At 36.1% G+C, this 25,217-nt stretch overlaps 1 protein-coding gene and 1 long non-coding RNA gene across 2 annotated transcripts in view; one reads left to right on the top strand and one right to left on the bottom strand.

The window, feature by feature from the left end:
- The window catches only part of LOC147581958 (uncharacterized), an 18,247-nt gene extending 11,333 nt beyond the window's left edge, over positions 1-6,914 (top strand). Inside the window, exon 2 of the long non-coding RNA XR_015250425.1 lies at positions 6,702-6,914. This is a non-coding gene — a long non-coding RNA (uncharacterized LOC147581958). The remainder of the gene's footprint in view (positions 1-6,701) is intronic.
- Positions 3,733-25,217, bottom strand: GNRHR (gonadotropin releasing hormone receptor). The gene is made up of 3 exons (XM_025921952.2): positions 24,624-25,217; positions 6,646-6,865; positions 3,733-3,983 (listed from the first exon to the last, which is right to left on the bottom strand). Exons 1-3 carry the CDS (start codon positions 25,140-25,142, stop codon positions 3,739-3,741), a joined length of 984 nt encoding a protein of 327 aa, XP_025777737.1. The 5' UTR covers positions 25,143-25,217; the 3' UTR covers positions 3,733-3,738.

Here is a 25,217-nt window from a genome sequence, read left to right as displayed (position 1 = left end):
TGAACATCCTGTAATATGAGATGAAAACATGTCACTTCTGGTCTGACGTTTCTTATTACAGCAGAAAGCATTCTGACTGAAATAGTGATATGTAAAATTCATACAAACACACATATAACATTTATGATTTTTCTTCTCATTGCAAAGGCTATCTATGTTCATTTGGGAAGTTTGGAATTATAGGAATTCATGAGAAAGATGATTTAAAAAAATCACTCAGAGATAAATATATCAATACATGTATTCTTCTATTGTTTCTACACATGCATTCTACACATTCTACACATGCATCAGTAGAGAGCCTAATGTGGGGGCTCAAACTCACAAACCATGAGATCATGACCTGAGCTGAAGTCAGATGCTTTAACCAACTGAGCCACCCAGGCGCCCCTAAATAAATTAATTTTAATTAGAGATTAAAGTCAACCTTACTCTTTTATTTAGTTTCCTATGGACACAATTTATACTAAGTAGACAAGCTCAAGGAATTGGTTCAACATTTGAAAGTACGCTAAAGGTAAAATAGATGAAATTCTAAATGTATTTTAACTGAGATAATATAATTGTGATACCCACTCCTCTTCCAGTATTTTTTTTTTCTTTCTTAGCTGTTATAGCTCTGTTTCTTAGGCTGAAATTGAATTAGTGCAGTCTTTTTTTTTTTTCAATTCATTGTTATTCATTTATGTAATTTCTTTAGTAAATTGAATTGCAAGAGGAAACCCAAATTGTAGCCAGGAGGAGACAACCAACATAGAATCTTAATTATCTGATATAGTGGATTCATTCTACAGAATATATCCTCTTTTCTTTCTTTTTTTTTTTTTTTTTACAAGGACTCCTCATCTTTTATGATGATTGGAGATAGAATAAATAACTAAAATATCAAATGTTGAATATTCTCTGTTGAATGGTATGTCTTTAATTTAAAGCCCCATTTACCTTTTATAGCTATACATTTTGTTTTAATGTTTGTTTATTTTTGAGTGAAAGACAGAGTGCGAGCATGGGAGGTGAGATAGAGAGGGAGACATGAAATCAGAAGCAGTCTCCAGGCTCTGAGCTGTCAGCACAGAGCCTGACACAGGGCTTGAACCCATGGACTGTGAGATCATGACCTGAGCCAAAGTTGGACACTTACCTGACTGAGCCACCCAAGTGCCCTGGGCTATAAATTTTAATTTAAATCCATATTCATATTATAATTTATGGGCCACAATATTTGTATAATTTACTTCCTTCTGCAAAGTTTTTCATTACATATTGAGCCTTGAGAGATTTCTAAGTCTCAAATGGTAAGTAACCAAATTGAAACAATCCAGTTCAATATTAACATTACTATGCATGCATATAAACAAATGAATATGTTCTGAGACACTTTTATCATAATAAACTTCCTTATACAAAATCAATGAGGAATTCTTAATCTTTTTTGTCACATGAGTTCCTTTGGCTGTCTGGTTTGGCCTAGATAGCCCTTTCAGGATAATGTTTTTAAATTCATAAAATAATATAAACAGAAATAAAAGCAGTTGTACTGAAATACAGTTCTGTGCATGGACCATAGGTTAAAGACCCCTGCACCAAATTTTGAATAGCCCTTTAGCTAATGTATCAAAAAATGCCTGAGAACATATCTAAATAGAACAGTTTCTTAAACATCTAAGAGCAAAGCTAACGTGTGTTCATTAAACACATGTCTAATAAAGCCCTTAAATTATATTGTGTATATATGTGTTGTTTTTGCCTTTAAATCTGGAAGTAAGAATTGTTATCAATTTAGGAATAAGTATATTATAAAGATTAAAGGAGAAGATTGGTTTTATTGTAACTTACAGATATTATTGTGTCATCTAGTAGAACCATAAAATCTTGGTGTCAATATACATGCCTTAAAAGTTAACCTTGAGTATTTTAGCATGTTACAAATTTTGAGCCTTGCCCGATTCAACTGTAGAGTTGGTACATGGATTAATTAAAGGTATGGGCTTAGTAAAAAAGAAGATATGAATGAAGGAGTAGAAGGAAGGATGTCAATGGTAACAAACAGGATCAGTTGAAGTGGAATTAGAAAATAATGTGTGATTGGACACACACACACACACACAACTACACTGAAAAGTATGTGTGAGCAAAATAAGTAAAGACCGTTGTTAGTCTAATTAGTAATTTACTTTCCACAATTTCACATGCCCTGGAAATTTTGAAATTACATTTCATCTTTGAGTGGCACTAAATATCTCATATGAATGTAATGGTATTTTACCTATTTTTTTAAAAGTTTATTTATTTTGGGAGAGAGAGAGAGCGCGCGCGCTCACATGACCAGGGGAGATTAAGAGAGAGAGGGAAAGAATCCCAAATAGGCTCTGCACTGTTACTGGGGAGCCTGATGTGGGGCTTCATCCTACAAACCAGGAGATAATGACCTGAGCCAAGATCAAGAGTTGAGTGCTTAACCAACTGAGCCACCCAGGTGCCCCTATTTTACCTATTTTTAAAAAAAGAAATTAAATGATCACTGAATTACTTCAAAGTCTCTTATAAGCTTTTCTCATAATGTATATTAGAGTCTCATAATTTTTATCCTTTTCCTTCTTTAATGGAACGTAGAAATAGGCCTGAGTAAAAAGAGGTATTGTGCCCACATATTTTGAAAATGATACCACTTAATGTGAATATCAGTAGGTGTTAGTTACACATTTACAGAGTTTTTCTTTATCTATTTTCAATACTTTGTTGGCTCCGTTGACTTGTATATATTGAAACTGTAATTTTCAGTGTTCCTCTGATGTATCAAATATCTTTTCACTTCTGCATTTGTTTAATTTATTATTTATTTTTCTTAGTGACTTGTGGATTATAGATTCAGTAAAATCGGAAAATAGAAAAACATCTCTCCTATTAAAACAGAGGGCATATTATGTATAAGACATGATCAGTATAGGTCTCATCTTGATTGTATTTAAAAACAGTGTTATATTAGTACAGTTAATTACCACAAACTCCACTGATTATGCAGCCTAGAGGAATGTTCTAACCCCTGTCCAAATATGAATCCTTCTACACTTGCCGTTTCTATGAAGGCACTTCATGCTGTCTCAAGACTGGGATGAAGGAGAGCTACTTGTAAGTCTTGTCAGGTGGTTGGAATGGATGGTGGGTTGGTTGCTGAATAATTCAAACTTCAGATGCTTTTGGAATCAAAGAAAAAATTAGATCCATTGCACTTTGTTTTTAACCAGAGGAGGGAAGATTGATCTTATGGGCAGGGGAAATACTCTGTCTGTGCTTTGCATATTGTTGTAGTGTAAAATATAATTGCTGCTAAGCCCTTGGAATAAAACTCTCAGAGGCATGCCTAGGTTAAGACTGTGTTGTGGTTTCTGAGCCTTACTTTTTGGAATCTCTTTGCTTAGGCCATGGCTCTTTTAAAAATTTACACATTATTAGACAGGGAGAAAATGATAAGAAATCTGTATAACATAGGAGTTCAGAAAGGGCAGAAATTAGTTCAGTTTATGGTTACGAGGTAATATTTTTCTTGAATTTTCTTTTTCTTTGTATTTTTTTTCTTTATATTTGAATTTCTGACAATGTGATTTCTAAAAGAATAAGAATGTTAACATTAAACTCTGTTTTTATATAAAAACGCTGCAACCTTTGTGTTTATTATTCTCATTTGATGAAATTCACTACCATGCTCTTTTTCACATGACTTCCTGCGTATTCTACCAATTACAGAGAGAAATATCCATATATAAGTGGATCAAAGCATGGATTTAAAAGAGCAAAAAGAAAGAAGAAGTGATTTACTGGATCTGACACCCTATTTAACATTTCAGGATCAAACCAGTACCAAATTCCTAGGACATAGTAGGGAGTCCAGCAGACAGTAAATGAAGTGGCAAATGCAACTGTCATCTTTAGGGTCCTCAGCCGAGCTCTTGGTATATTGTTCTTAGATTGATTCAGTTGTAATTCTGTGAGATAGAGAAAAAAGTAGGTGTTTAAAGACCAGTTTTATTACAAAACCAAAATGGACAAAAAAGGAAGAGAGAATCACTAATTCAAACTAATTACTGGAATAAGAACACATTTCCAATATTTTTAATAACGGTAATTTGTTTGAAAAGGATGTTAATGTTCCAGGTTTTCCACTGTTATGTCACATAATGAATAGAAAAGATTAAAGATGACAGTGCTCTTAAAAATAAGTTTCCATAGGGGCGCCTGGGTGGCGCAGTCGGTTAAGCGTCCGACTTCAGCCAGGTCACGATCTTGCCGTCCGCGAGTTCGAGCCCCGCGTCAGGCTCTGGGCTGATGGCTCAGAGCCTGGAGCCTGTTTCCGATTCTGTGTCTCCCTCTCTCTCTGCCCCTCCCCCGTTCATGCTCTGTCTCTCTCTGTCGCAAAAATAAATAAACGTTGAAAAAAAAATTAAAAAAAAAAAATAAGTTTCCATCAGGGGCGCCTGGGTGGCTCAGTCGGTTAAGTGTCCAACTTTGGCTCAGGTCATGATCTCACCGTTTGTGAGTTCAAGCCCCGCATTGGGTTCTGTGCTGACAGCTCGGAGCCTGGAGCCTGCTTCGGATTCTGTGTCTCCTCTCTCTGCCCCTTCCCAACTTGTGCTATGTCTCTCAAAAAATAAAATAAATGTAAAAAAAATTTTTTTAAAGTAAGTTTCCACCAAACTAATTTGGATTTGAAGCATGAAAGTACTCAAACTCTTAAAATATAAATTTAAAAAAATATAAAGTTGAGCTGAATTGAATTATCTGTTCACACAGAATTATACTTACTGAAATATCTCTGACAGTAGGATAATGAGGATCATGCATGGATGAAAGTGTGTTGTCCAAAATTGTCTTTCTCAACCATGTTCTATGATATTCAAAACAATTTCACTTTTCATACCAATGCATCACTTAAAGTTCGCAGGTGTGTGCGTGTGTGCATGGTGTATGTGGTGTGTGTGTGTGGGGGGGTGTATGTTGCCTGTGTGTGTGGTATATATGTGCTTACTGTATGGTGTGTGTGTTTTGTGTGTCTGGTGTGTGTGATACGTGTGGTGTCTGTGTGAAGTTTGCAACTTCTTGTTCATTGATCACAAAAGAGTGGAAATATGGAAGAAAACATTTATGTGCATGATGTTTTAATTATAAAATCAATTTTAACTAGAAATGTTAAAGTCGATAGTTTATTGAGTACAGATTGGTTATAGATTTTTGTCATACAAACGTAATTACCGTTTACTCTGTACCTTGCTATGGACCTTGTTCTTTTCATACATTATTTCATTTAATCTTCAGTATATGTAAACTTTAATGACATAAGTAATAAAAAAATCAGTAGGGATAAATACTTTAACACAAAAAAATCTTGGCTTAGCACGGGGGCTAGATTTGAAAAAATATTGATCCTCCTATAACATACTGTATTTCTCCCTCTTTTGAAATATCATCACATTTCATTATTGGTTTACTGTTTTACTATCTTTTCTGCTAGATGGTGGACTCCAGGAAAGTGGAATAGTTTACTGGCCTGTTTTATTCACCATGGTATCCACATCTATCACCATTTCTAGCAATATTGAATAGTTAATACATACTGGTTGAGTAAATAAAAGATTAAGTAACTAAATCTATGTTAATAATATTTAACTATTGCCCTTTGCCTCTGCTGTTTTCTTTTTCTGCTTCCGCCTCCCTCACGTTTCTTCAGATTCAGCCCTATTTGGGATCTATCTTCTTATTCTCTATGCATCCTTCTTAGATATCACTTATAGAACTGAATTTCTCTAGGATAAGATTTTGAAGGCAAATTGTTTTTGCAGTATACTTTTTAATAAGAATCAAATATCATTTTGTGCTGGGAACTGCCCAAGTTTCTATTATAGAGCATCACCATAATTCCTTTAGAAAAAAATCTGCTAGGAGTAATCACACTACAGTAATTAAGATGATTTTCCTATTAAGTTGTGCCAGGTATAACTTATGCATTATGCCACTGATAACATGTCTTTTGGATGTTATGATGACATAGTCATGTTTACTTTGCAAATTCATAAATTTTAGTTTTTGGGAAAGTACCAGATTACTGAAGCAAAAAAGGCACAACCACAGCTGTGAAAATTCAGATAAAAGTGTCAGTTACAACAGTATTTCACACACCAATGTGTACACACACACACACACACACACACACAACACAAGCCCAGTGTGGAATAGGGGATTTGAATATGAAACAGAACAGCTGAACTTTAGCGAGTCTCTTGGCTACCATTTAACGAGGTATACTTTGCAATATTATAGAAATCAGGTGTTTGGTATGGTGTTATAGTGGCCCAGCAGGAGCAATTTGCCAATGCTTATACTGGGTAAAATAAAGTAGTTGTTCTTTCATTCTTAATTTCATGGTACAAATTTAGAACATTGGGAGATACCAAATGACCTCATCTGTAAATTAGGGATAGTAAAAGTATAATAAAAGTATTACCTCATAGGGTGAGTGTGAATAGTAAGTGAGCTAATGTATGTAAACTGCTTAGAACAGTGTCTGCCACATAGTGCATGTCACTCTGCTTTGAATATTGCTGTTTGAAACCTGTTTGCCCACAATTAACATTGAGTCTAAGGAATACATACTGTGGGGATCTTGATGAAGGACCTGTGTCAGGGTGAAGATGATTTTTGCATTGCAGATTAACATGATGAGAAGAGGGATGATGAAGAGGCAGCTGAAGGTGAAAAAGTTATAAAAGGCCTGATGCCACCATTGTGGAAAACTGCAGTGTGTGACACATTGAGAGAAACCATCTGTCTGCCCAGAGCTGTCTGCTAAGTGGATCATCCGGAAGATGTATAACTGTATGAGAAAAGAAAACAATTAAAAGATGGTGTTACTTTCTTTCAAACAGTATTTGCATGTTTTCTTGAAAGCTTTTTCCTTCTGTATTCTCCAGGTCTTCTAACACGTTGTTGCCCAAAGCAATAACTAAGCTCCTTGATGTAATCCTTTTGTCACTTCAATGAGAAGCTGTAAAGTGGATCTTTACTTAAAATATGTTTGGGTAATGTGAATGGATCTATAGGATTTTGGATTTTTTGGAAACTATTTCAACCTAGCAGAATGATCAGCAACCAGGGATTTAAACGTTGTATTTCAATTTCAGTTGCAATTATGCTGAGTAAACCTTTTGGAAGTGATTTTGTCCATCATAACTGTAGCAGCTAAAGCTGTATCTAGCAGTTAGAATGTGCTCCCCAAATACATACTTAAATTTTATTTTTTGAAACAGAAAACCCCATTCAAATGGTCAAAGACATGAATAGACCATTTACAAAAGATGTAACAGTGGCCCTTAAACACGTGAAAAGATGTTCAACCTCACTTGTGTGAAGAAAAATGCCTATTAAGGCTATAGTGACATGGCATTTTTCACTATAAGGATTGGCAAAAATTAAAAATAACATACTTTCATGGGCAAGTTGTAAGAAAATAATAGACTCTCCCACATTGCTAGTAGGAATGCAAATTGGCACAACCACTAGGGAGAAGAATTTAGCAATAGCTAGCATAACTATATCTGAATTTACCTTTGACTCAGCAATCTGAATCCAGGATTTTACCCTGAAGATACACTCCCACCTCTGTTATATGAAAATACATAGGCAGAAAGTTATTCATTGATGCATTGTTTGTAATTGAAAAAACATTAAAAATAACAAATACCAATTCATGGAACAGTAGTTGAATAAACTGTGGTGGACCACACAACAGAGTGCTATACAGCTGCAAAAAAAGAGTAAGGAAAATCTCTGTATATTTATGTGCATGTGTGTGTGTGTATTTATTTTCTAGCTGTCTTCTGGGAGCCTAGGAAAAATGATATCCCAGTAGCAATAAGCACATCCAGCACTCTAGTACCCAGATCTTGTTTTCTAAATACCATTCTCTACCAAAAGGAACCAGACAGAGTTCATTGGAGAGGTGAGTGAGCCCAAGGGTGACAAGCAAACTGCAATATGTGCTTGGAACAGTTTGTGCCAAAAAGCCAAGAAGTACTAAAAGAATAGTGGAGCATGTCAAAAAGAGCTCTGGAGCCAGCTTGAAAGTACTCCCATTGGTCAAATCTGGGACAGTTTAAGCATTGAAAACAAAACCAAAAATAAATAAACCAAAAAAAAAAACAAAACAACAACAAAAATCCTGATAAAAGGAATGATTAACAATAAAATGAAGAATCCATGAATTCTTGCTGATAGTAATTACAAAAGAATGACTACAAATAAATGGGGAGGGGAAAAAAGCTCTTTGTTACTGTAGAAAGCCAAATAATGTATAAGGAATAATGAAAGTAGTGATTACCAAATGGTAATAATAAGTGATTCAGGCAAGCATCATCAATGGATGGTAAAAACATGGATGAAATTTGAAGAAAGCAGGGTATTAACATCATCTTGAAGTATTTACCTGCAAGACAGCTTTTCTTATAAAGAGTAAAATTAATAACTTTACAGTAGATAACCAAATAATTAAATTAACATAGCCAATAATGGGACCAACTGACAACATCTGCTTCCTTATATAATGCATTGACAGGTACTAACCATCACTTCTTTGCTATCTTGGATTATAACCTTGGATTCTTTTTTGTTAAAAGGAACATTTTTGGGACAGTTGCTCAGGTATGAATAAGTTATATAGATTAGAATAGTATTTTTTTAGTGTTAATTTCCTGATTTTTGTTTGATACTTGTACTGTGGGTATGTGCCAGAAAAAACAAAACAAAACAAAACAAAAAAACAACACTGAAGTATCAAAAGGGACATCATATCTGAATTTACTTTTAAACAATTTAGAAAAAATTTATAGGAAACAAAGCAAATAAGTAATGTAGTAAAATGTTAATATTTGGGGAAACTGAGGGAAAGATACTCCAGAAAACTGTATGATTCTTGCAACCTTTCTCTAAGTGTGAAATTATTTTGTTGTTGTTTTTAAAACACAAATGAATCAACCATTTAAGAAACGTTGCAAAGATGACAGAGTAGTAGGGGGACCCTATGCTTGCCTCATTCCTTGAACACAGCCAGATAAATATAAAATCATTCTGAACACGCAAGTAATTGGTCTGAGGACTGAGAGACAATCTGCACATCTAGAGGGAGAAAAATGGCCACATAGTGGAAGATAGGAACTGTGGAGAGTTGTTGGGGCAGAAATGAATTGTAGGTGCTGTAGAGGGGAGGGAACCCTGATCACAGAGAGAGGGGAGAGAGAGAAAGCAGCATACAGGGGATTGCACAAGAAAAACACTTCCCCAAAAGCATTCACTGGGAAAATGAAAGGGGCTGATTATTGTAAGTTTTTACAAGCAGCAGAACTCAAAGTCTGAAGTTTTAGAAGTCTGCACCATTGCTGGAATCATGCCTGGCAGGCTTAGCGATGCTCCTGTGGGGAAGGAGGACAGAGGCCCAGGAGCAGACAGTGTGCTCTGAGGATCCTTTGGGTTGCACTGAAAAAGACATTTCCCTTATTGGAGTGTATTTGGGAGAGGTGGCTTTGCCTCTCAGAGGACAAAAGAAATGGTGGCACCATTGAGAGGTCCCATTAATTAGCATAGCAGCAGAGGCACCTGCTGAGGACAGCTAACCTGGAAGTCAGTTTTTGGCTGTGTTTTATCATAAACTCTGAGCCCCTGCATAGTTGTGTGACTTCTCTTCTGGGACAAACTGGCACCAACCACAGTGCAGTGAGAACTTTCCCTAAAAGATCAGTGCATGTCCCTAAAATTTGGAGTTTGGAAACCCAGCCACATGCCTGAGCTAAAACACAGGAGCACTGAACCAGATAGCTCAGACACAGACAAGGTGAAGGCAGAGTTCTGATGGAAGCCTGGAACACAAGAGTAGAGATTGTTCACACTTATGTGAGGGCTTGCTGAAAAGAGATATGTGTGAACTCCCCTTTCCTGGGACAAGAAAATGAGGTGGCACCATTTTCACCCACCCATCAGCACAGACAGATTTCAGTGAGCAACACAGCACTCCCAGAGGAGGCTGAAGCTGCTTACATCAAGCCCTGCCCCACTGTGCCCTGCAGGTGCACCTCTACTAGGGCAAGTCAGCCTGAGAACCAGTGCAGCAGGCCCCTCCCCCAGAAGACCAGCACAAGCCCCTCACCCTCCATATGTACCAAGTCTACTGACCATAGAGTGATGCAACGCTTTAGCTCTAGGGGGAACAGGATCTTGGCTTTTCTAACAAGCAGACCAAAACCAACTGGTTAAAACTTGCCACATCAGGATAAGGTCCAAACACTCCTCACTGCAGGTAAGAAGAATCTCTGCAGAGGACTGATCTGAGGGGAAAAAGCAGCCAAGACACTACAGCAGGGTGCACACAGCATACACCAAAAAAACTTTCTGAAGTGCCAGGCCCTGGACAGTATATAACCTCTTCTTGATATAGCCATTATATTCAGAGGCAGGAAACGTAACGGTCTTTCCTAACAATAGAAGACAGAGATCTAGGCAAATGCTAAGATGGGAAAGTTCATCCCAAAAGAAAGAACAAGAAGAGGTCGCAGCCAGGGATCTAACCAAAACAGATGTAAGTAATATGCCTGAACTAGAATTTAAAACAACAATCATAAGGATACTACCTCAGCTTGAGAAAAGTATAGAAGACACTAGGGATTCCCTTATTGCAGAGATGAAAGAATTAAAACCAGTCAAGCTAAAATAAAAAAATGTTGTAACTGAGATGCAAAACTGATCAGTGTAATGACAACAAGGATGGAAGAAGCTAAGGAACGAATAAGTGATATAGAAGATGAAATTAGGGAAAATAATTAAGTTGAAAAGAAGCAGGAGAGAAAAATACTGGATCATGAATGTAGACTTAGGGAACTCAGTGACTCCATAAAGCATAATAATATTTGTATCATAGGAGTCCTAGAAGAAGGAGGGGAAAAGGGGCAGAGGGTTTATTTGAGTAAATTATAGCTGAAAACTTCCCTAATCTGGGGAAGGAAACAGACATTGAAATCCAGAAGGCATAGAGAACCCCCATCAAAATCAACAAAAGGAGGCCAACAGTAAAACATAGTAGTAAACTTTGCAAAATACACAGATAAGGAAATAATCCTGAAAGTAGGAAGGGAAAAAAATCATTAACCTACAAGGGAAGACAAATAAGTTTTGCAGCAGATCTCTCCACAGAAACTTGGCAGGCCAGAGGGAGTGGCATGATATAGTCAATGTGCCACATGGGAAAAATATTCAGCCATCAGTGCATTATCCAACAAGACTGTCATTCAGAATAGGAGGAATGATAAAGAATTTCCTAGACAAACAAAAACTAAGAGTTTGTGATCACTAAACCAACCCTGCGAGAAATATTAAAGGGGACTCTTTGAGTGGGAAAGAAAGACCAATAACACCAAACATTAGAAGGAACAGAGAAAATCTCCAGAAACAATGACTTTACAGGTAATACAATGGCACTAAATTCATATCTATCAATTAATCACTCTGAATGTAAAAATGACTAAATGCCCCAATCAAATGACATATGGTAACAGAATGGATAAAAAAATAAGACCCATTGCTGTGCTGCCTACAAGAGGCTCATTTTAGACCTAAAAACACCTGCAGGTTGAAATTGAGAGGATGGAGAATAATTTATCATGCTAATGGACATCAAAAGAAAGCCAGAGTAGCCATACTTCTATCAGACAAACTAGATTTTAAACCAAAGATTGTAACAAGTGATGAAGAAGGACACTAAATCATAAGTAAAGGATCTATCCAACCAGAAGATCTAAGAATAATATCTAAGAATATATCTAATAAGATCTAAATATTTATACTCCCAATTTGGGAGAACCCAAAGATATAAATCAATTAATAACAAACATAAAGAAATTAATTGATAATAATACAGTAATAGGAAGGGGCTTTAAACACCCCGTTTACAGCAATGGACAGATCATCTAAGCAAATCAACAAGGGAAAAATGGCTTTGATGACACACTAGACCAGATGGACTTAACAGATATATTCAGAACATTTCATCCTAACACAGCAGAATATTCACCTTTTTGAGTTCACATGGAACATTGTACAGAATACATCACATACTGGGTCACAAATCAGGCCTTAACAAGTACAAAAAGACTGAGTTCATACCATGCATATTTGAAGACCACAATGCTATGAAACTTGAAGTCAGCCACAAGAAAAAATCTGGAAAGACTACAAATACATGGAGATTAAAGAATATCCTACTAAAGAACAAATGGGTTAACTAAGAAATGAAAGAAGAAATAAATATATGGAGAAAAATGATAATGAAAATATGACAGTTCAAAATCTTTGGGATGTAGCAAAGGTAGTCAAAAGTGAGAAGTGTATACCAATACAGGCCTACCTTAAGAAGCAAGAAAGGTTTCAAATACACAAGCTAACCTTACACCTAAAGGAGCTAGAAAAGGAACAGCAAATAAAGTCTAAAGCCAAAAAAGGAAGGGAAATAATAAAGCTTAGAGCAGAAATAAATGATGTGGAAACAAACAAAAACAGCAGAAGAGATCAATGAAACTAAGAGCTGGTTCTTTGAATAAATTAATAAAATTGATACATCTCCAGCCAGACTTACCAAAAAGAAAAGAGGACCCAAATAAATAAAATCACAAATGAAAGAGAAGAGATCACAACCAACACCATAGAAATGAAACAATTATAAGAGAATATTAGGAAAAATTTTATGTCAACGAACTGGGCAATCTGGAAGAAGTGGATAAATTCCTGGAAACATACAAACTACCAAAAAAAACAGGAAGGAATAAAAAAAACTGAACAGACTTGTAACTAGTTAAGAAATTAAATCAGTAATCAAAAATCTCCCAACAAACGAAAATCCAGGGCCAGATGGCTTCCCAGGGGAATTCTACCAAACATTTAAAGAAGAGTTAATATCTATTCTTCTCAAACTGTTCCCCCCACCAAAAAAAAAAAAAAAAAAAATAGAAATAGAAAGAAACTTCCAAACTCATTCTATAAGGCAAGTATTACCTTGATTCTAAAACCAGACAAAGACCCCACCAAAGGCCAATATCTCTGATGAACATAGATGCAAAAATTCTCAACAAGATACTCATAAATCAAATCCAACAGTACATGAAAGGAATTATTCACCATGATCAAGAGGGATTCATTTCCGGGCTGCAGGTGTGGTTTAATATTTGCACATCAATGTGATGCACCACACTAATAAAAGACAAGAACCATATGATCCTCTCAATAGATGCAGAAAAAGCATTTGACAAAATACAACATTATTCATAAAAACCCTCAACAAAGTAGGGATAGAGGAACATACCTCAACATCATAAAGGCCATGTATGAAAAACCCATAGCTAATATCATCCTCAATGGGAAAAAACAGCGCTTTTCCCCTACAGTCATTAACAAGACAAGGATGTCCACTCTCACCAATGTTATTTACCATAGTAATGGTAGTCTTGCCTCATCAATCAGACAACAAAAAGAAATAAAAAACATACAAATTGGCAAGGAAGAAACCAACCTTTCACTATTCATAGACAACATGCTACTGAAAAACTCCACCGAAAATTACTAGAACTGATATGTGAATTTAGCCAAGTTGTAGAATAGAAAATCAACATACAGAAATCTGTTGCATTTCTATATATCAATAATGAAGCAGGAGAAAGAGAAATCAAAGAATTGATCTAATTTATAATTGAGCCAAAAACCATAAGACAGATAGGAATAAACCTAGCCAACGAAGTAAAATATCTGCACACTGAAAGTTATGGAATACTTCTGGAAGAAATTGAGGATAACACAAAGAAATGGAAAAATATTCCATGCTCATGGATTGGAAGAACAAATATTGTTAAAAAGTCTATACTACCCCAAGAAATCTACACATTTAATGCAACTCCTATCAAAATACCACCAGCATTTTTCACAGAACTAGAACAAACAATTGTAAAATTTGTATGGAACAACAAAAGACCCCAAATAGCCAAAGGAATCTTGAAAAGGCAAAGCAAAGCTGGAAGTATTACAATTTCAGATGTCCAGTTATATTACAAAGCTGCAATCACCAGATAGTATGGTATTGGCACACAGACACATAGATCAATGGAACAGAACAGAAAACCCAGAAATGGACCCACAACTATATGGTCAACTAATCTTTAACAAAGCAGGGAAGAATATCCAATGGAAAAAAGACAGCCTCTTCAACAAATGATGGTGGGAAAACTAGACAGCAGTATACAGAACAATAAAACCAGACGACTTTTTATACCAAACAGAAAAATAAATTCAAAATGGATGAAAGACCTAAATGTGAGACAGGAAGCCAAATCCTACAGGAGAACATAGGTAGCAACCTCTTTGACATCAGCTGTAGCAACTTCTTACTAGACATGTCACTGGAGGCAAGGGAAACAAAAGCAAAAATAAACTATTGGGATTTAATCAAGATAAAAAGCTTCTGCACAGCGAAAGGAACAGTCAACAAAACTTAAAGGCAGCCTACAGAATAGGAGAAGATATTTGCAAATGACATATCTGATAAAGGGTTAGTATCCAAAATTTATAAAGTGTTTATGAAACTCAACACCCAAAACCAAATAGTCCAGTTAAGAAACAGGCAGAGCCATGAACAGACATTTTTCCAAAGATATACAGATGGCTAACATCCACATGAAAAGATGCTGAACATCACTCATCATCAAGGCAATACAAATCAAAATCACAATGAGATACCACCTCACACCTGTCAGAATGGTTAATGTTAGCAACTCAGGAAACAGATACTGGCAAGGAAGCAGAGAAAGGGGAACCCCCTTGCCCCATTTGTGGGAATGCAAACTGGCACAGCCACTGTAGAAAACAGTATTGAGGTTCCTAAAAAGTTAAAAATAGAAGTACTTACAAGCCAGCAATTACACTGGTGTTTATCCAAAGGATACAAAAATACTGATTGAGGGGGCATATCACCCGAGGTTTATAGCAGCATTATCAATAATAACCAAACTATGGTGGTGCCTGGGTGGCTGAGTCAGTTGATTTCGGCTCAGGTCATGGCCCAGGGTTGTGGGATTGAGTCCTGCATCAGGCTGCATGCTGAGTGTAGAGCCTGCTTAAGATTTTGTCTCTCTCTCTCTCCCCCTCTGCCCCTCTTCCCTGACTATACTCTCCCTGAAACAAGTAAAATAAAGTAACATAACATAACATAACATAACATAACATAACATAACATAACATAAAATAAAATAACAACAAAAGCAATAGCCAAACTATGGAAAGAATCCAAATGTCCATCAATCGATGAATGTATAAAGAAGAGGTGGTATATATATATATATATATATATATATATATATATATATATATATATAATGGAATATTATTCGGTCATCAGTCATCAAAAAGAATGAAATCTTGCCATTTGCAATGACATATATGGAGCTGGAGTGTATTATGCTAAGTGAAATAAGTCAGTCAAAGACAAATCCCATATGATTTCACTCACATGTGGAATTTAAGAAACAAAACAGGTAAAGATAGGGAAAGGGGAAAAAAGAGAGGAAGGGAAACCATAAGAGAACAGACTGAAGGTTAATGGTGAAAGGCGGGTGGGGAATGGGTTAGATGGGTGATGGATATTAAGGAGGGCACTCGTTGGGATGAGCATGGGGTGTTATATGTAACTCATGAATTACTAAATTGTACACCTGAAACCAATTTACCATATGTTAACTATCTAGAATTTAAATAAAAATTTGAAATAAGAAAGAATAAAGAAATGTTGCCAAGTACTTTTCAAAAACACATACTAATGAATATACACTGAAATTTTCCCCATTTATCAAGTGAACTTCTTACCTAGTCATTTCCAAGCTTCTCCACTGAGAAACTTCATTTTACCATGACACATTATTAAAATGAAAATATAAGAGTGACCAAGCATTTTAAAACTAATAGCAAATAAATTCAAACAAAAACGTTACAGGATTTTTACAATTTTAAGCAATTGAGGGACAGTATTTATTTTTTAAAGTCTTTAATTGAATTAATAAATCCAATTAATTAATTCCACAGGCCCAGGATTTGTTTCCTTTTTGGGGTGATGGAGTGGTAGTGGAGTATGCTTTTAAAAAAACACAACAACCCTATATTTCCTTTCTTTGCTTGTAGAGAAATTTAATATAATATAAATATAATAAACTCTAAATAAAATATAAGTAAAATAATATAAAATATAATGCTCTATCTTTTATTTGTAATTAAAATGTTGATTTTCAGTTTCAGATCTTTTTTCAAGGGCAAAATAGTATTGTTAAATTAATCCACTAGAGGGTGCACAATGATCATATCATCAAATTTAAAGCTCAGAAACTCAAACATGTATTCAGCTAATTCTGTTTCATAATCCCGATCTTTTTCCGTATCACAAAGTAACCATTTAAGTTTTCCATACTTCTTTGCAGACTGACTTTAAATTTAAAGTTCAGTTCTGAATTTGACCCAACAGATGTTGTGAGTCTTTGGAAGAGTTACTTTACAAAGAACTTGAGAATCTAGTATTTCTTTAAAACCTTAGGTACTTCCCTCCACAACTTCCTGATCATACTTGGACCCAGATGATCCGAGTTTGACTTTCTTCTCTGCACTAGGCCACATTTTCACTTTAATATTTCATCTTTTTAAGTTAATATGATAAAACTTTCAATAAAATGGCTTTTTTTTTCCTGGTGCAAAAAGATGATTTATTAAAGCACCAGGACAGGTCCTCTGGGTGGAAGAGGTGCCTGGACCCTGAGGAGAGACTGATTATGTACTTGGGAGTTGGGGAAGGTAAAGTCAAAGGAGTGTGTTTCCAAAGGGATTTTCTTTCTTTTTTTTTTTAAATATGAAATTTATTGTCAAATTGGTTTCCATACAACACCCAGTGTTCATCCCAGCAGGTGCCCTCCTCAATACCCATCACCCACCCTTCCCTCTCTGCCACCAGCCATCAACCCTCAGTTTGTTCTCAGTTTTTTTTTTTTTTTCAACGTTTTATTTATTTTTGGGACAGAGAGAGACAGAGCATGAACGGGGGAGGGGCAGAGAGAGAGGGAGGCACAGAATCGGAAACAGGCTCCAGGCTCTGAGCCATCAGCCCAGAGCCCGACGCGGGGCTCGAACTCACAGACCGCGAGATTGTGACCTGGCTGAAGTCGGACGCTTAACCGACTGCGCCACCCAGGCGCCCTGTTCTCAGTTTTTAAGAGTCTCTTATGTTTTGGCTCCCTCCCTCTCAAAAGAGATTTTCATATGCTAAAGAAAACTCACAGGACACTGGAGGCCTAGCTATCCTCAAGCTAAGGTTGTTTTTCCCTCTAGCAAAGCATTAACTTAAAGACAGTAAGGAGTTCCTGGAGAAAAGGTATATTGTGCCTGCCTCAAGTATTTGTCACTGGGCTGCAAGTTATAAGGAAATTTAATCTGACTTTGAAATAAAGTACTATGATTTGAGCTGATAGTTATCATCTTCGTTTAATAAATGCTTATTTTTAAAGCAACTCCTTGTTCAAAAACTACTCTAGGTGCTCTCTGTCATAAAAGATGAACCAGATATATCCTGTTATCAGAGAATTTAAAATTTGGTAGGGGAGATAATAGCATGGTTGTGACACCAGTCGTACGTACTAGGTAGACTGTGATAAGTGCTAAAAGAGTGATATGGTAAAGTGTTATGGTAACTCAGAATCTTACTTTCTCATAAATTGTTTTAGCCTAGGTTCAGTTTATTTTGTGCTCCAAGGTCATGTTCATTTGAATGATTAGTATAGGGATCTACTTTAGTTCGTGGGTTGTTTGTTGGTTTTTTTTTTCGTCTTTGGATTATATTTCTTTAATTTCTTTGTTTCTCCTTTCTCATACCTGACCTCAGTTCTCATCAGTATTTGCTTTATTTTGCCATAAATGAGAGAAGTATGTTTTCCTTCTTTATAGTCATTTGCATATGCTTCTTAGAGTATTATTTTTAATCCTCACCTTATCCCAGACTAATTACGTTATTGTCTAATCTTTTCCGGAGGTAATTATCTTTATTACTATTTTTAAATGTTTATTTATTTTGAGAGAAAGAGAGCCTGAGCAAGCAGAGGAGGTGCAGAGAGAGGGAGAGAGAGAGAGAGTCCTAAGTAGGCTTCACTCTGTCAGCAAAGAGCACGACACGGGGCTCGAACCTGTGAACAGTGAGATCATGACCTGAGCCGAAAGGAAGTGTCAGACGCTTAACCAACTGAGCCACCTGGGAAGCCCCAAGAGGTAATTATTTTTAGATAATGTACTTCATTCAGTTTCCTCATCTAACAGAGATGTTAATAGTATTTACCTCTAGGGGCTGTCAAGACAATTAAATGATTTAATACTTGCCAAGCATTTCTAATAATGCCTGGCACACAGCACTTATATGAGTTATAAACATTATTATGAAAAAATTTCAGGGCACACAATTTATAAATGTGTATTCATATGTTTATTTATTTATATATTTGTAAATGTATACCATATATTATTTCCTTATAGCTCTTTAGCGTCTATTCTCAACTTAAGACTTTCCTGCCATATCCTTCTCCAGCATCCTACAGGAAAAAAGGAAATAGACAACATTGCATGGTGTGATATAGTGTAGTATTTAAAAGCTCTGGGTATGGAGTTAACTGGATATACTGACACCCACACTTACTAGACAGTAATCTTGGGCGTTGTATATAACATTCTTAACCTTAGTTTCTTTATGAATGGAAAAAAGATAATTGTATCCAATATAGAGAGTTGTTGGGAGCCTTACAGGAAATAATGCATGCAAAAGGATTTAGTATATTTCCCGGCACATATTTATGTCTTCAATAACTAACATTTATCATCATCATCATTATTGTTGTTATTCATGTATTTAGTATGCTACTACTATGTTCCAGTATAGTTCTTGGCATATTGTACACGTGTGACAAGTGTTTATTGAATTTAAGCTCCTTGTCAAGTTCAGAAACACATTCCATTCCTGTCAAGTGCATGTATATATATATATATTATATATATATACACATACATATATATATACATATATACACACATACATAAATATACATTTATATAATTTTATATAAATTTATATATAAAATTTTATATTTATATTTATATATAAATTTATATAAATTTATATACATTATATATATATATTTTTTTAATGTTCGTTTATTTTTGAGAGAGCACAGACAGGGAGGGACAGAGAGAGGGCCGGGACGGAGGATCCTTAGCAGGTTCTGCGCTGACAACAGTGAGTCCGATGTGAGGCCTGAACTCATGAACTGCAAAATCATGACCTGAGCTGAAGTTGGATGCTCAACTGACTGAGCCACCCAGGCATCCCCAGCCATGTATCTTTACACCAAAGACCAAAAGGATTTCTCATATATCATGCCTTCCGACCTGGGTTAATGTTAGAATTTAAAAGCTGTCCGAATGTATGCTCCATATTAACATGGATAAGCTAGTGGTATGAACTTCTGCAAATAAACTGCTACTCTGTAACTCTTGTGGTAAATGACTGTCATTGGAAAGCATGTGATTTTTGATTAGATACGGACACATCTAATTCAAGAAATGTTTTGTCCTCAACATGCATTTACGAATCTAAACACACATAGTCTTAAAGCAGATTGCCTTTTAGGTCATGTTTGTTCCTTCTCTTCCTTTCCCTTCCTTTCCTTTTTCTTTTCTCCCTCTTCCTTCCCTCCTTGCCTCCCTCCTTGCCTGCCTGCCTTCTTCCTTCCTACCTTCCTCCTCCCTTCCTTCCTTCCTTTCTTATTTGACTGTTACAAATGATACCTTTAAGACTAGAACTATTATGCATCAGCATATATAGCTTTCAGAATGAGCAGGACAGCCTGGTGACTAGGGAGTAGATTGGCTAAACTTACTTATCAGTCAGAATGAATGTTATAATTTTGAGAAATTGGAAATAATCTATGTAAGCCAATTCTCTTTGCTGTCTCTTAAAGGATCATTTAATTTTCATACTCGTATTTCCCTATTATTTTATCTCCTGACTTCAAAAACTCTTTATGAACAAAGGAATGAAAGCAGGAGGAGAGGAAGGAATGAACATTATCAGAGTGTTTAAAAATTAAGTCTTGTACTAGATGATTTTATGTATCTTTATAATTTATTCTTCACAATTAGCTTTTAAACTTAGTTACAGTAATTTACTCAGAACCACAGAGATGGTAAGAGACAGCATTGAGATTTGAAACCAACTTTGTTAAAATCCAATATTCATGCCATTTCTACTATTCTATTGTCTTCCAAGCTTTGTTTCAGGGAAATCTAAGGTCTTTAGAGACCATGAGCAGGGCTAGTAAATGGTCAAGCAGAAGATTGGCTTCCCTTACCTCTCTTTAGCAAGAACAGCTCCACTTGTATGTTTCATTGGGGCTCCAGATAGAATTTTGCTTTTTTTTTTAAGTTTACTTATTTATTTTTAGAGAGAGAGAGAGAACAAGTGTGAGAGGGAGAGGGGTAGAGAGAGAGGGACAGAGAATCCCAAGGAGGCTCTGTGCTGTCAGCACCACATTCAATGTGGGGCTCAATCTCACGAGCAGTGAGATCATGACCTGAGCCTAAATCAAGAGTTGGACGCTCAACCAACTGAGCCACCAGGCACCCTTAGAATTTTGCTTTTTTTAAAAAAAGTTCCATTACTAGGAAAAAGTTTGAAAGTTGAGCTATGCTATGCTGGAACTTCTGAAAATATATCCCCAGACCATCACAGAATTTCTCAAGCAATAGACAATCAATATATAAACCAGAGGATGATGATTAAATTCATCCTTTCAATGTAAATTAGCCGTTACAGGATGCACCTTTGTCAGTGGGCTTATCCATAGAGCATGGTGAAGCTTACTATGTGCCACAGTCTAGAAGTAGAAAGCCCTTTCAGTCTTTCATCTTCCCCATTAAACATGTGTAACATTAGTCATGGGATTAAAACCTCTTTTATTCAGAGAGACAGCAGAGAGACCGAGCTATAATAAAAAGAAAAACCGGACTTAATACAAAGACATGAGTCCAACAGGTCAAGTGACATTGAGAAAGTCAATGAATCCCTTTAAACCAGTTGTTTTTGCACTGCAGATTGTACCCATCAGTCAGTGGCAATCAACAGTAAATAATGAAACAGTAAATAATGAAATGGAGGGGCGTCAGTTGAGTGGTTGACTGTATTTGGGCTCAGGTCATGATCTTAACAGTTTGTGGGATTGAGCCCTGCATGGGGCTCTGTGCTGACAGTGCGAAGTCTGTTTGGGATTATCTCTCTCCCTCTCTCTTTCTGCCCCTTCCCGACTCATGTTCTCTCTCTCAAAATAAGTAAACTTAAAAAAAAAAATGAAGTAGAATGGTGTTGAATATTTTATGAAAAATTTTCCCAGTTATAAGTGTGTGAGGAACAGACAAAGTCCCAATGTAGTATGCATTTCTTACTGCCAGAAAGGTGTGCACACCATTGCTTTCAAAGATTCTCTTTGTATGTTCTCTGATACACAGGGTGGTGGTAGTAACATGGCTGTTATGTGCTGCACAGAGTGAGGTTTTTCAGGAAGCTTCGGCAAAGTGCTTTACAAATATAATCTGCTGCTGAAAGTAAGGATGAATTATGTGTTTTACCAAATAAAAGAATACCATCATTTTCTGTGGCCCATATTCACATAAATCTCTCAGGAAGAGTGATGTATTTGAGGTCAGGCTATTACATGAAAATCCTAAACAATTCAAACTTAATTTCATAATTTCTTTTTACTATATCAAGACAGATAAGTATTTGGCACTATCTTTCTATTATTGCTGTGACATACTTAGATGAAGATAATTGAATTAATAAATCAATATTTTTATTATACCCTCTGGGACAGTGCTTAGACAAGGTTGAAATTGTTAATTTGCATTTCAGTTATCACAATTTGACTTATTTCTACTTCTTCAGACTTTCATCAGTATCCTAACTTACCAACTACTTTCCAAACGGCTATACTTCTCCAAAGACCTTATACTGATATCATCATGTCCTAAAGCAAATGTTTTCAGCTCTTTTCACAGTTTGCCTTCCCTCCCCCTTCAAACAGAGAAACAAACAGGGAGACACTTCTGTTCTCAACCTACCTGCCTATTTCAATAGTTTCACTGTTAAAACTCCTTGGCTAAAAATATTAGAGCTTTAGTTTATACCGTTCTCTTTATCTCCTTAAATCCAATTTGTTGCCAAACTTTGTTTTTTGTTTGAAATGTCCCTCTTAAAATCAATGCTCTCTGAGACCACCCTAGCCACCAACCTAATCATTTCATTGCCAGAAAATTCAGAAAAGGTTTCTCTGTTTCTCGCAATTATTTGGGTCTATGAAAATTTTCCTAAAATATTTTTGTTAAAAAATCATTTTATTTCTTGCATAGGACTCACAAAGGATATGTGGCTCCCACATTAATTTCAGAATTTCCCCTGGTTATCAATGTCTTCTATAATATAGGTCCATTATACCTTTCATTCATTCATTTAAATGAATGAAGCCAATTTGTTTTTAAAGGAAAAAGTGAAGGATTTATTTGATCTGCAGAGAAATTAGATCATCTGAACATTTAAAGTTTCTATTTCTGCTAGTTGTCCTATTATGTACAGTGAATGTTAATGAAGTTGAACACAACAGAGTCTCCACTGTTTAAGAGTGTATTCCTTAATGACAAAGACGAGCAAATGCATGATCATGATGTTTTATGACAAATAGTACACGAGAAGTGGAAGACAAGGGAGCAAACACCAAATCTGATATCCTGCTGGTGCCACCTCTCAATCTTTCACTTCAGCCAGATAAGTGTCCCGTGAAAATTAATCACACATTTCAACCTTTCCTGAAAAATATATGTGATCCTTGACTTTTTTTTCTATCCAAATACCATTCATCTGAAAAAACTCAGCTTATCCTACTTTTTTCTTAAATCATTCCTTTACCATTTCAACTCTTACTCATTTCTCCTTCTTACACTGGTACTAGGTTTTATAAATGTTTAGTATAGGGTTGTATTAGTTTTATAAAAGTATTCTCTCCACAACTGAATTACATTTTCTTGGGGGGTGGTTTCTTTGAAACCATCAGTATCATGCTCAGTGTGAAGAACCTAACTTGTTTATCTTTCCTAAAAAAAAGAATAAATAGGCAACACTCTTACTTTAAAGAAACAAAATGGAAAACTTAAACCATAGCCTTAGCTAAATAGTCTCATTTCAAGAGACGTATTTACTATACCCATTCTTGTATATTCAGTCACCGTGAGAATCGTCATATGCCTTTCTCCAGGAACATCAAAGTACTTTAGTTTTTCCCATTCCTCCTGCCATAAAACACACCCCAACTAAATTGATCTAATATCCATGAAATATTAGTTAAGTGAGGAATTGGTGGTGAAAATTTGGTGGCCCAACTTTTTAGTGTTTTAACTGTATTTAATGAGTTTTGCATGGCAGGATTTTTTGTTGTTGTTTTATGTTTCTTCTTATTGTTTTTTTAAAGCACCTGGCCCATTTAGAATGTCTACATAAATTCCATTTGTAGTGGCAGATTTTGGGAACATCCTGGTTAACCTTGATGCCATTTCTTGACACATCCTTGTACCCTGGGTTCATCATCATACGATACATTTACAAGCATAGAGACAATTTACTCATCTGTTATTAGGGAATCTTTGCTATTTGTAAGACCGTGTCCTTTTCTTCAGAGATATGACTGTTGAAAAAAAGGCAAATTCTACAGGCCAATTAACCAGGTTGCCTCAGATGAGGACAATCTGGAACAATATCTACCTGTACCTGATTTTGCTAACAGCCTGTTATGGTCTAAACTTTTTCCAGAAAAGCTCAAGTCAATCTCAGAGAAATATTCAGATTTCAGAAGTTCGGGGTTTCCCACTTTTCCTCTTTATTCAGTCCCACCCAGCTGCAAACTCCAGAACAACGTACTAGCTGACAATAGTTCTAAGTTGCGACAGAAACAGATTAGTTTCCACTCAAGAAATCCCAAATAAGACAAATTATAAATACTTTCTACCTATGCAAATTCCATAGTTCCTAAATATTCTCTCCATTTACCGTATCAACCAGAGCAACAGAAGAACTAGAGGAAAGAATAAGATGGGGATGAGGTCCAATTGGACAATAGCCACATTTTTTGAGGAGCATTTACTATGTAATAGAGATTATGCTAGACACTTTAATACATTGTTCTTCTTATCTTTACAAAAGTTGCATAATATAGGCATTACCTCCATTTTATAAATGAAGGAACTGAAACCCAGAGAAGCTAAAAATTTGCCCAAGGTAAGAGCCAGGATTAAACTTTGCTCTTGAATTTCCAGAATCCAAGCTCTTGAAGACAATACAATACTGCCTTTGACATACAATAATACAATACAATACTCAAGGTTAGATAGGAAACCTGTGATTGCCATATCCAAACAAGTTCATGATAATGGTTTACCTGTGGTCCAGCAAGGATACTACTGAGGAGCCATGCCAAGCCAATCATGGACTGTCCGAGCTTGCCATTGCTTTTCACAGCTAGAGGCCTCGTGATAGCCAGGGAGCGGTCTAGGCTGATCACTACCATCATGAAAGCTGGGGCATACATGGAGAAAAGCTTCAGATAGCTGAGAACTTTGCAGAGGAGCTCTCCAGCATACCATTGAACTGTAATATTCCACATCCCATCTAGTGGCATGACAAGCAGAGTCTCCAACAGGTTGGCTAAGGTCAGATGTTTTAAAAGCATCTTCATTCTTGAAAGCTTTTTTCCTTTCTCTTTCTTCTGAGTCCACTTCTGAAGTTTCAACAAGAAAGAAGCATTAAAAGTTGTAGAGAGTAGAAAAAGGAAGAAAGTAACCGTCACTCGGATCTTTCCAGATAATGTCAGTGTGGGGAGGTTGCCCTGCATCAGTGGGATGCTGTTGTTTATGGCTGAGCAGTGATTCTGATTCTGTTCAGGAGGGGCACTTGCCATACCTCCTGACTGATAGAGCTTCAAGACTTGTGTTTCTGGCACTTCTGATGTTTTATTGTAACCTAGCCCAAAGCC

Source organism: Puma concolor, chromosome B1 (assembly GCF_028749965.1).
Source record: "Puma concolor isolate L17-30 chromosome B1, mPumCon1.1.hap2, whole genome shotgun sequence".
Taxonomy (NCBI): Eukaryota; Metazoa; Chordata; class Mammalia; order Carnivora; family Felidae; genus Puma; species Puma concolor.
The sequence above is the reverse complement of the archived record's forward strand: the minus strand, read 5'-3'. Positions and strand labels throughout refer to the sequence as shown.

Bases quoted from the DNA above. Each gene is read 5' to 3' on its own strand.
- GNRHR (XM_025921952.2), bottom strand. From the start codon at position 25,142: ATGGCAAGTGCCCCTCCTGAACAGAATCAGAATCACTGCTCAGCCATA. The intron at 6,866-24,623 runs GTAAACCATTAT...TTTCTCATACAG, and splicing joins GTATCCTTGCTGGACCACAG to TTATACATCTTCCGGATGAT. The intron at 3,984-6,645 runs GTATGTATTCCT...TCTATCTCACAG, and splicing joins CCTTCATCAAGATCCCCACA to AATTACAACTGAATCAATCT.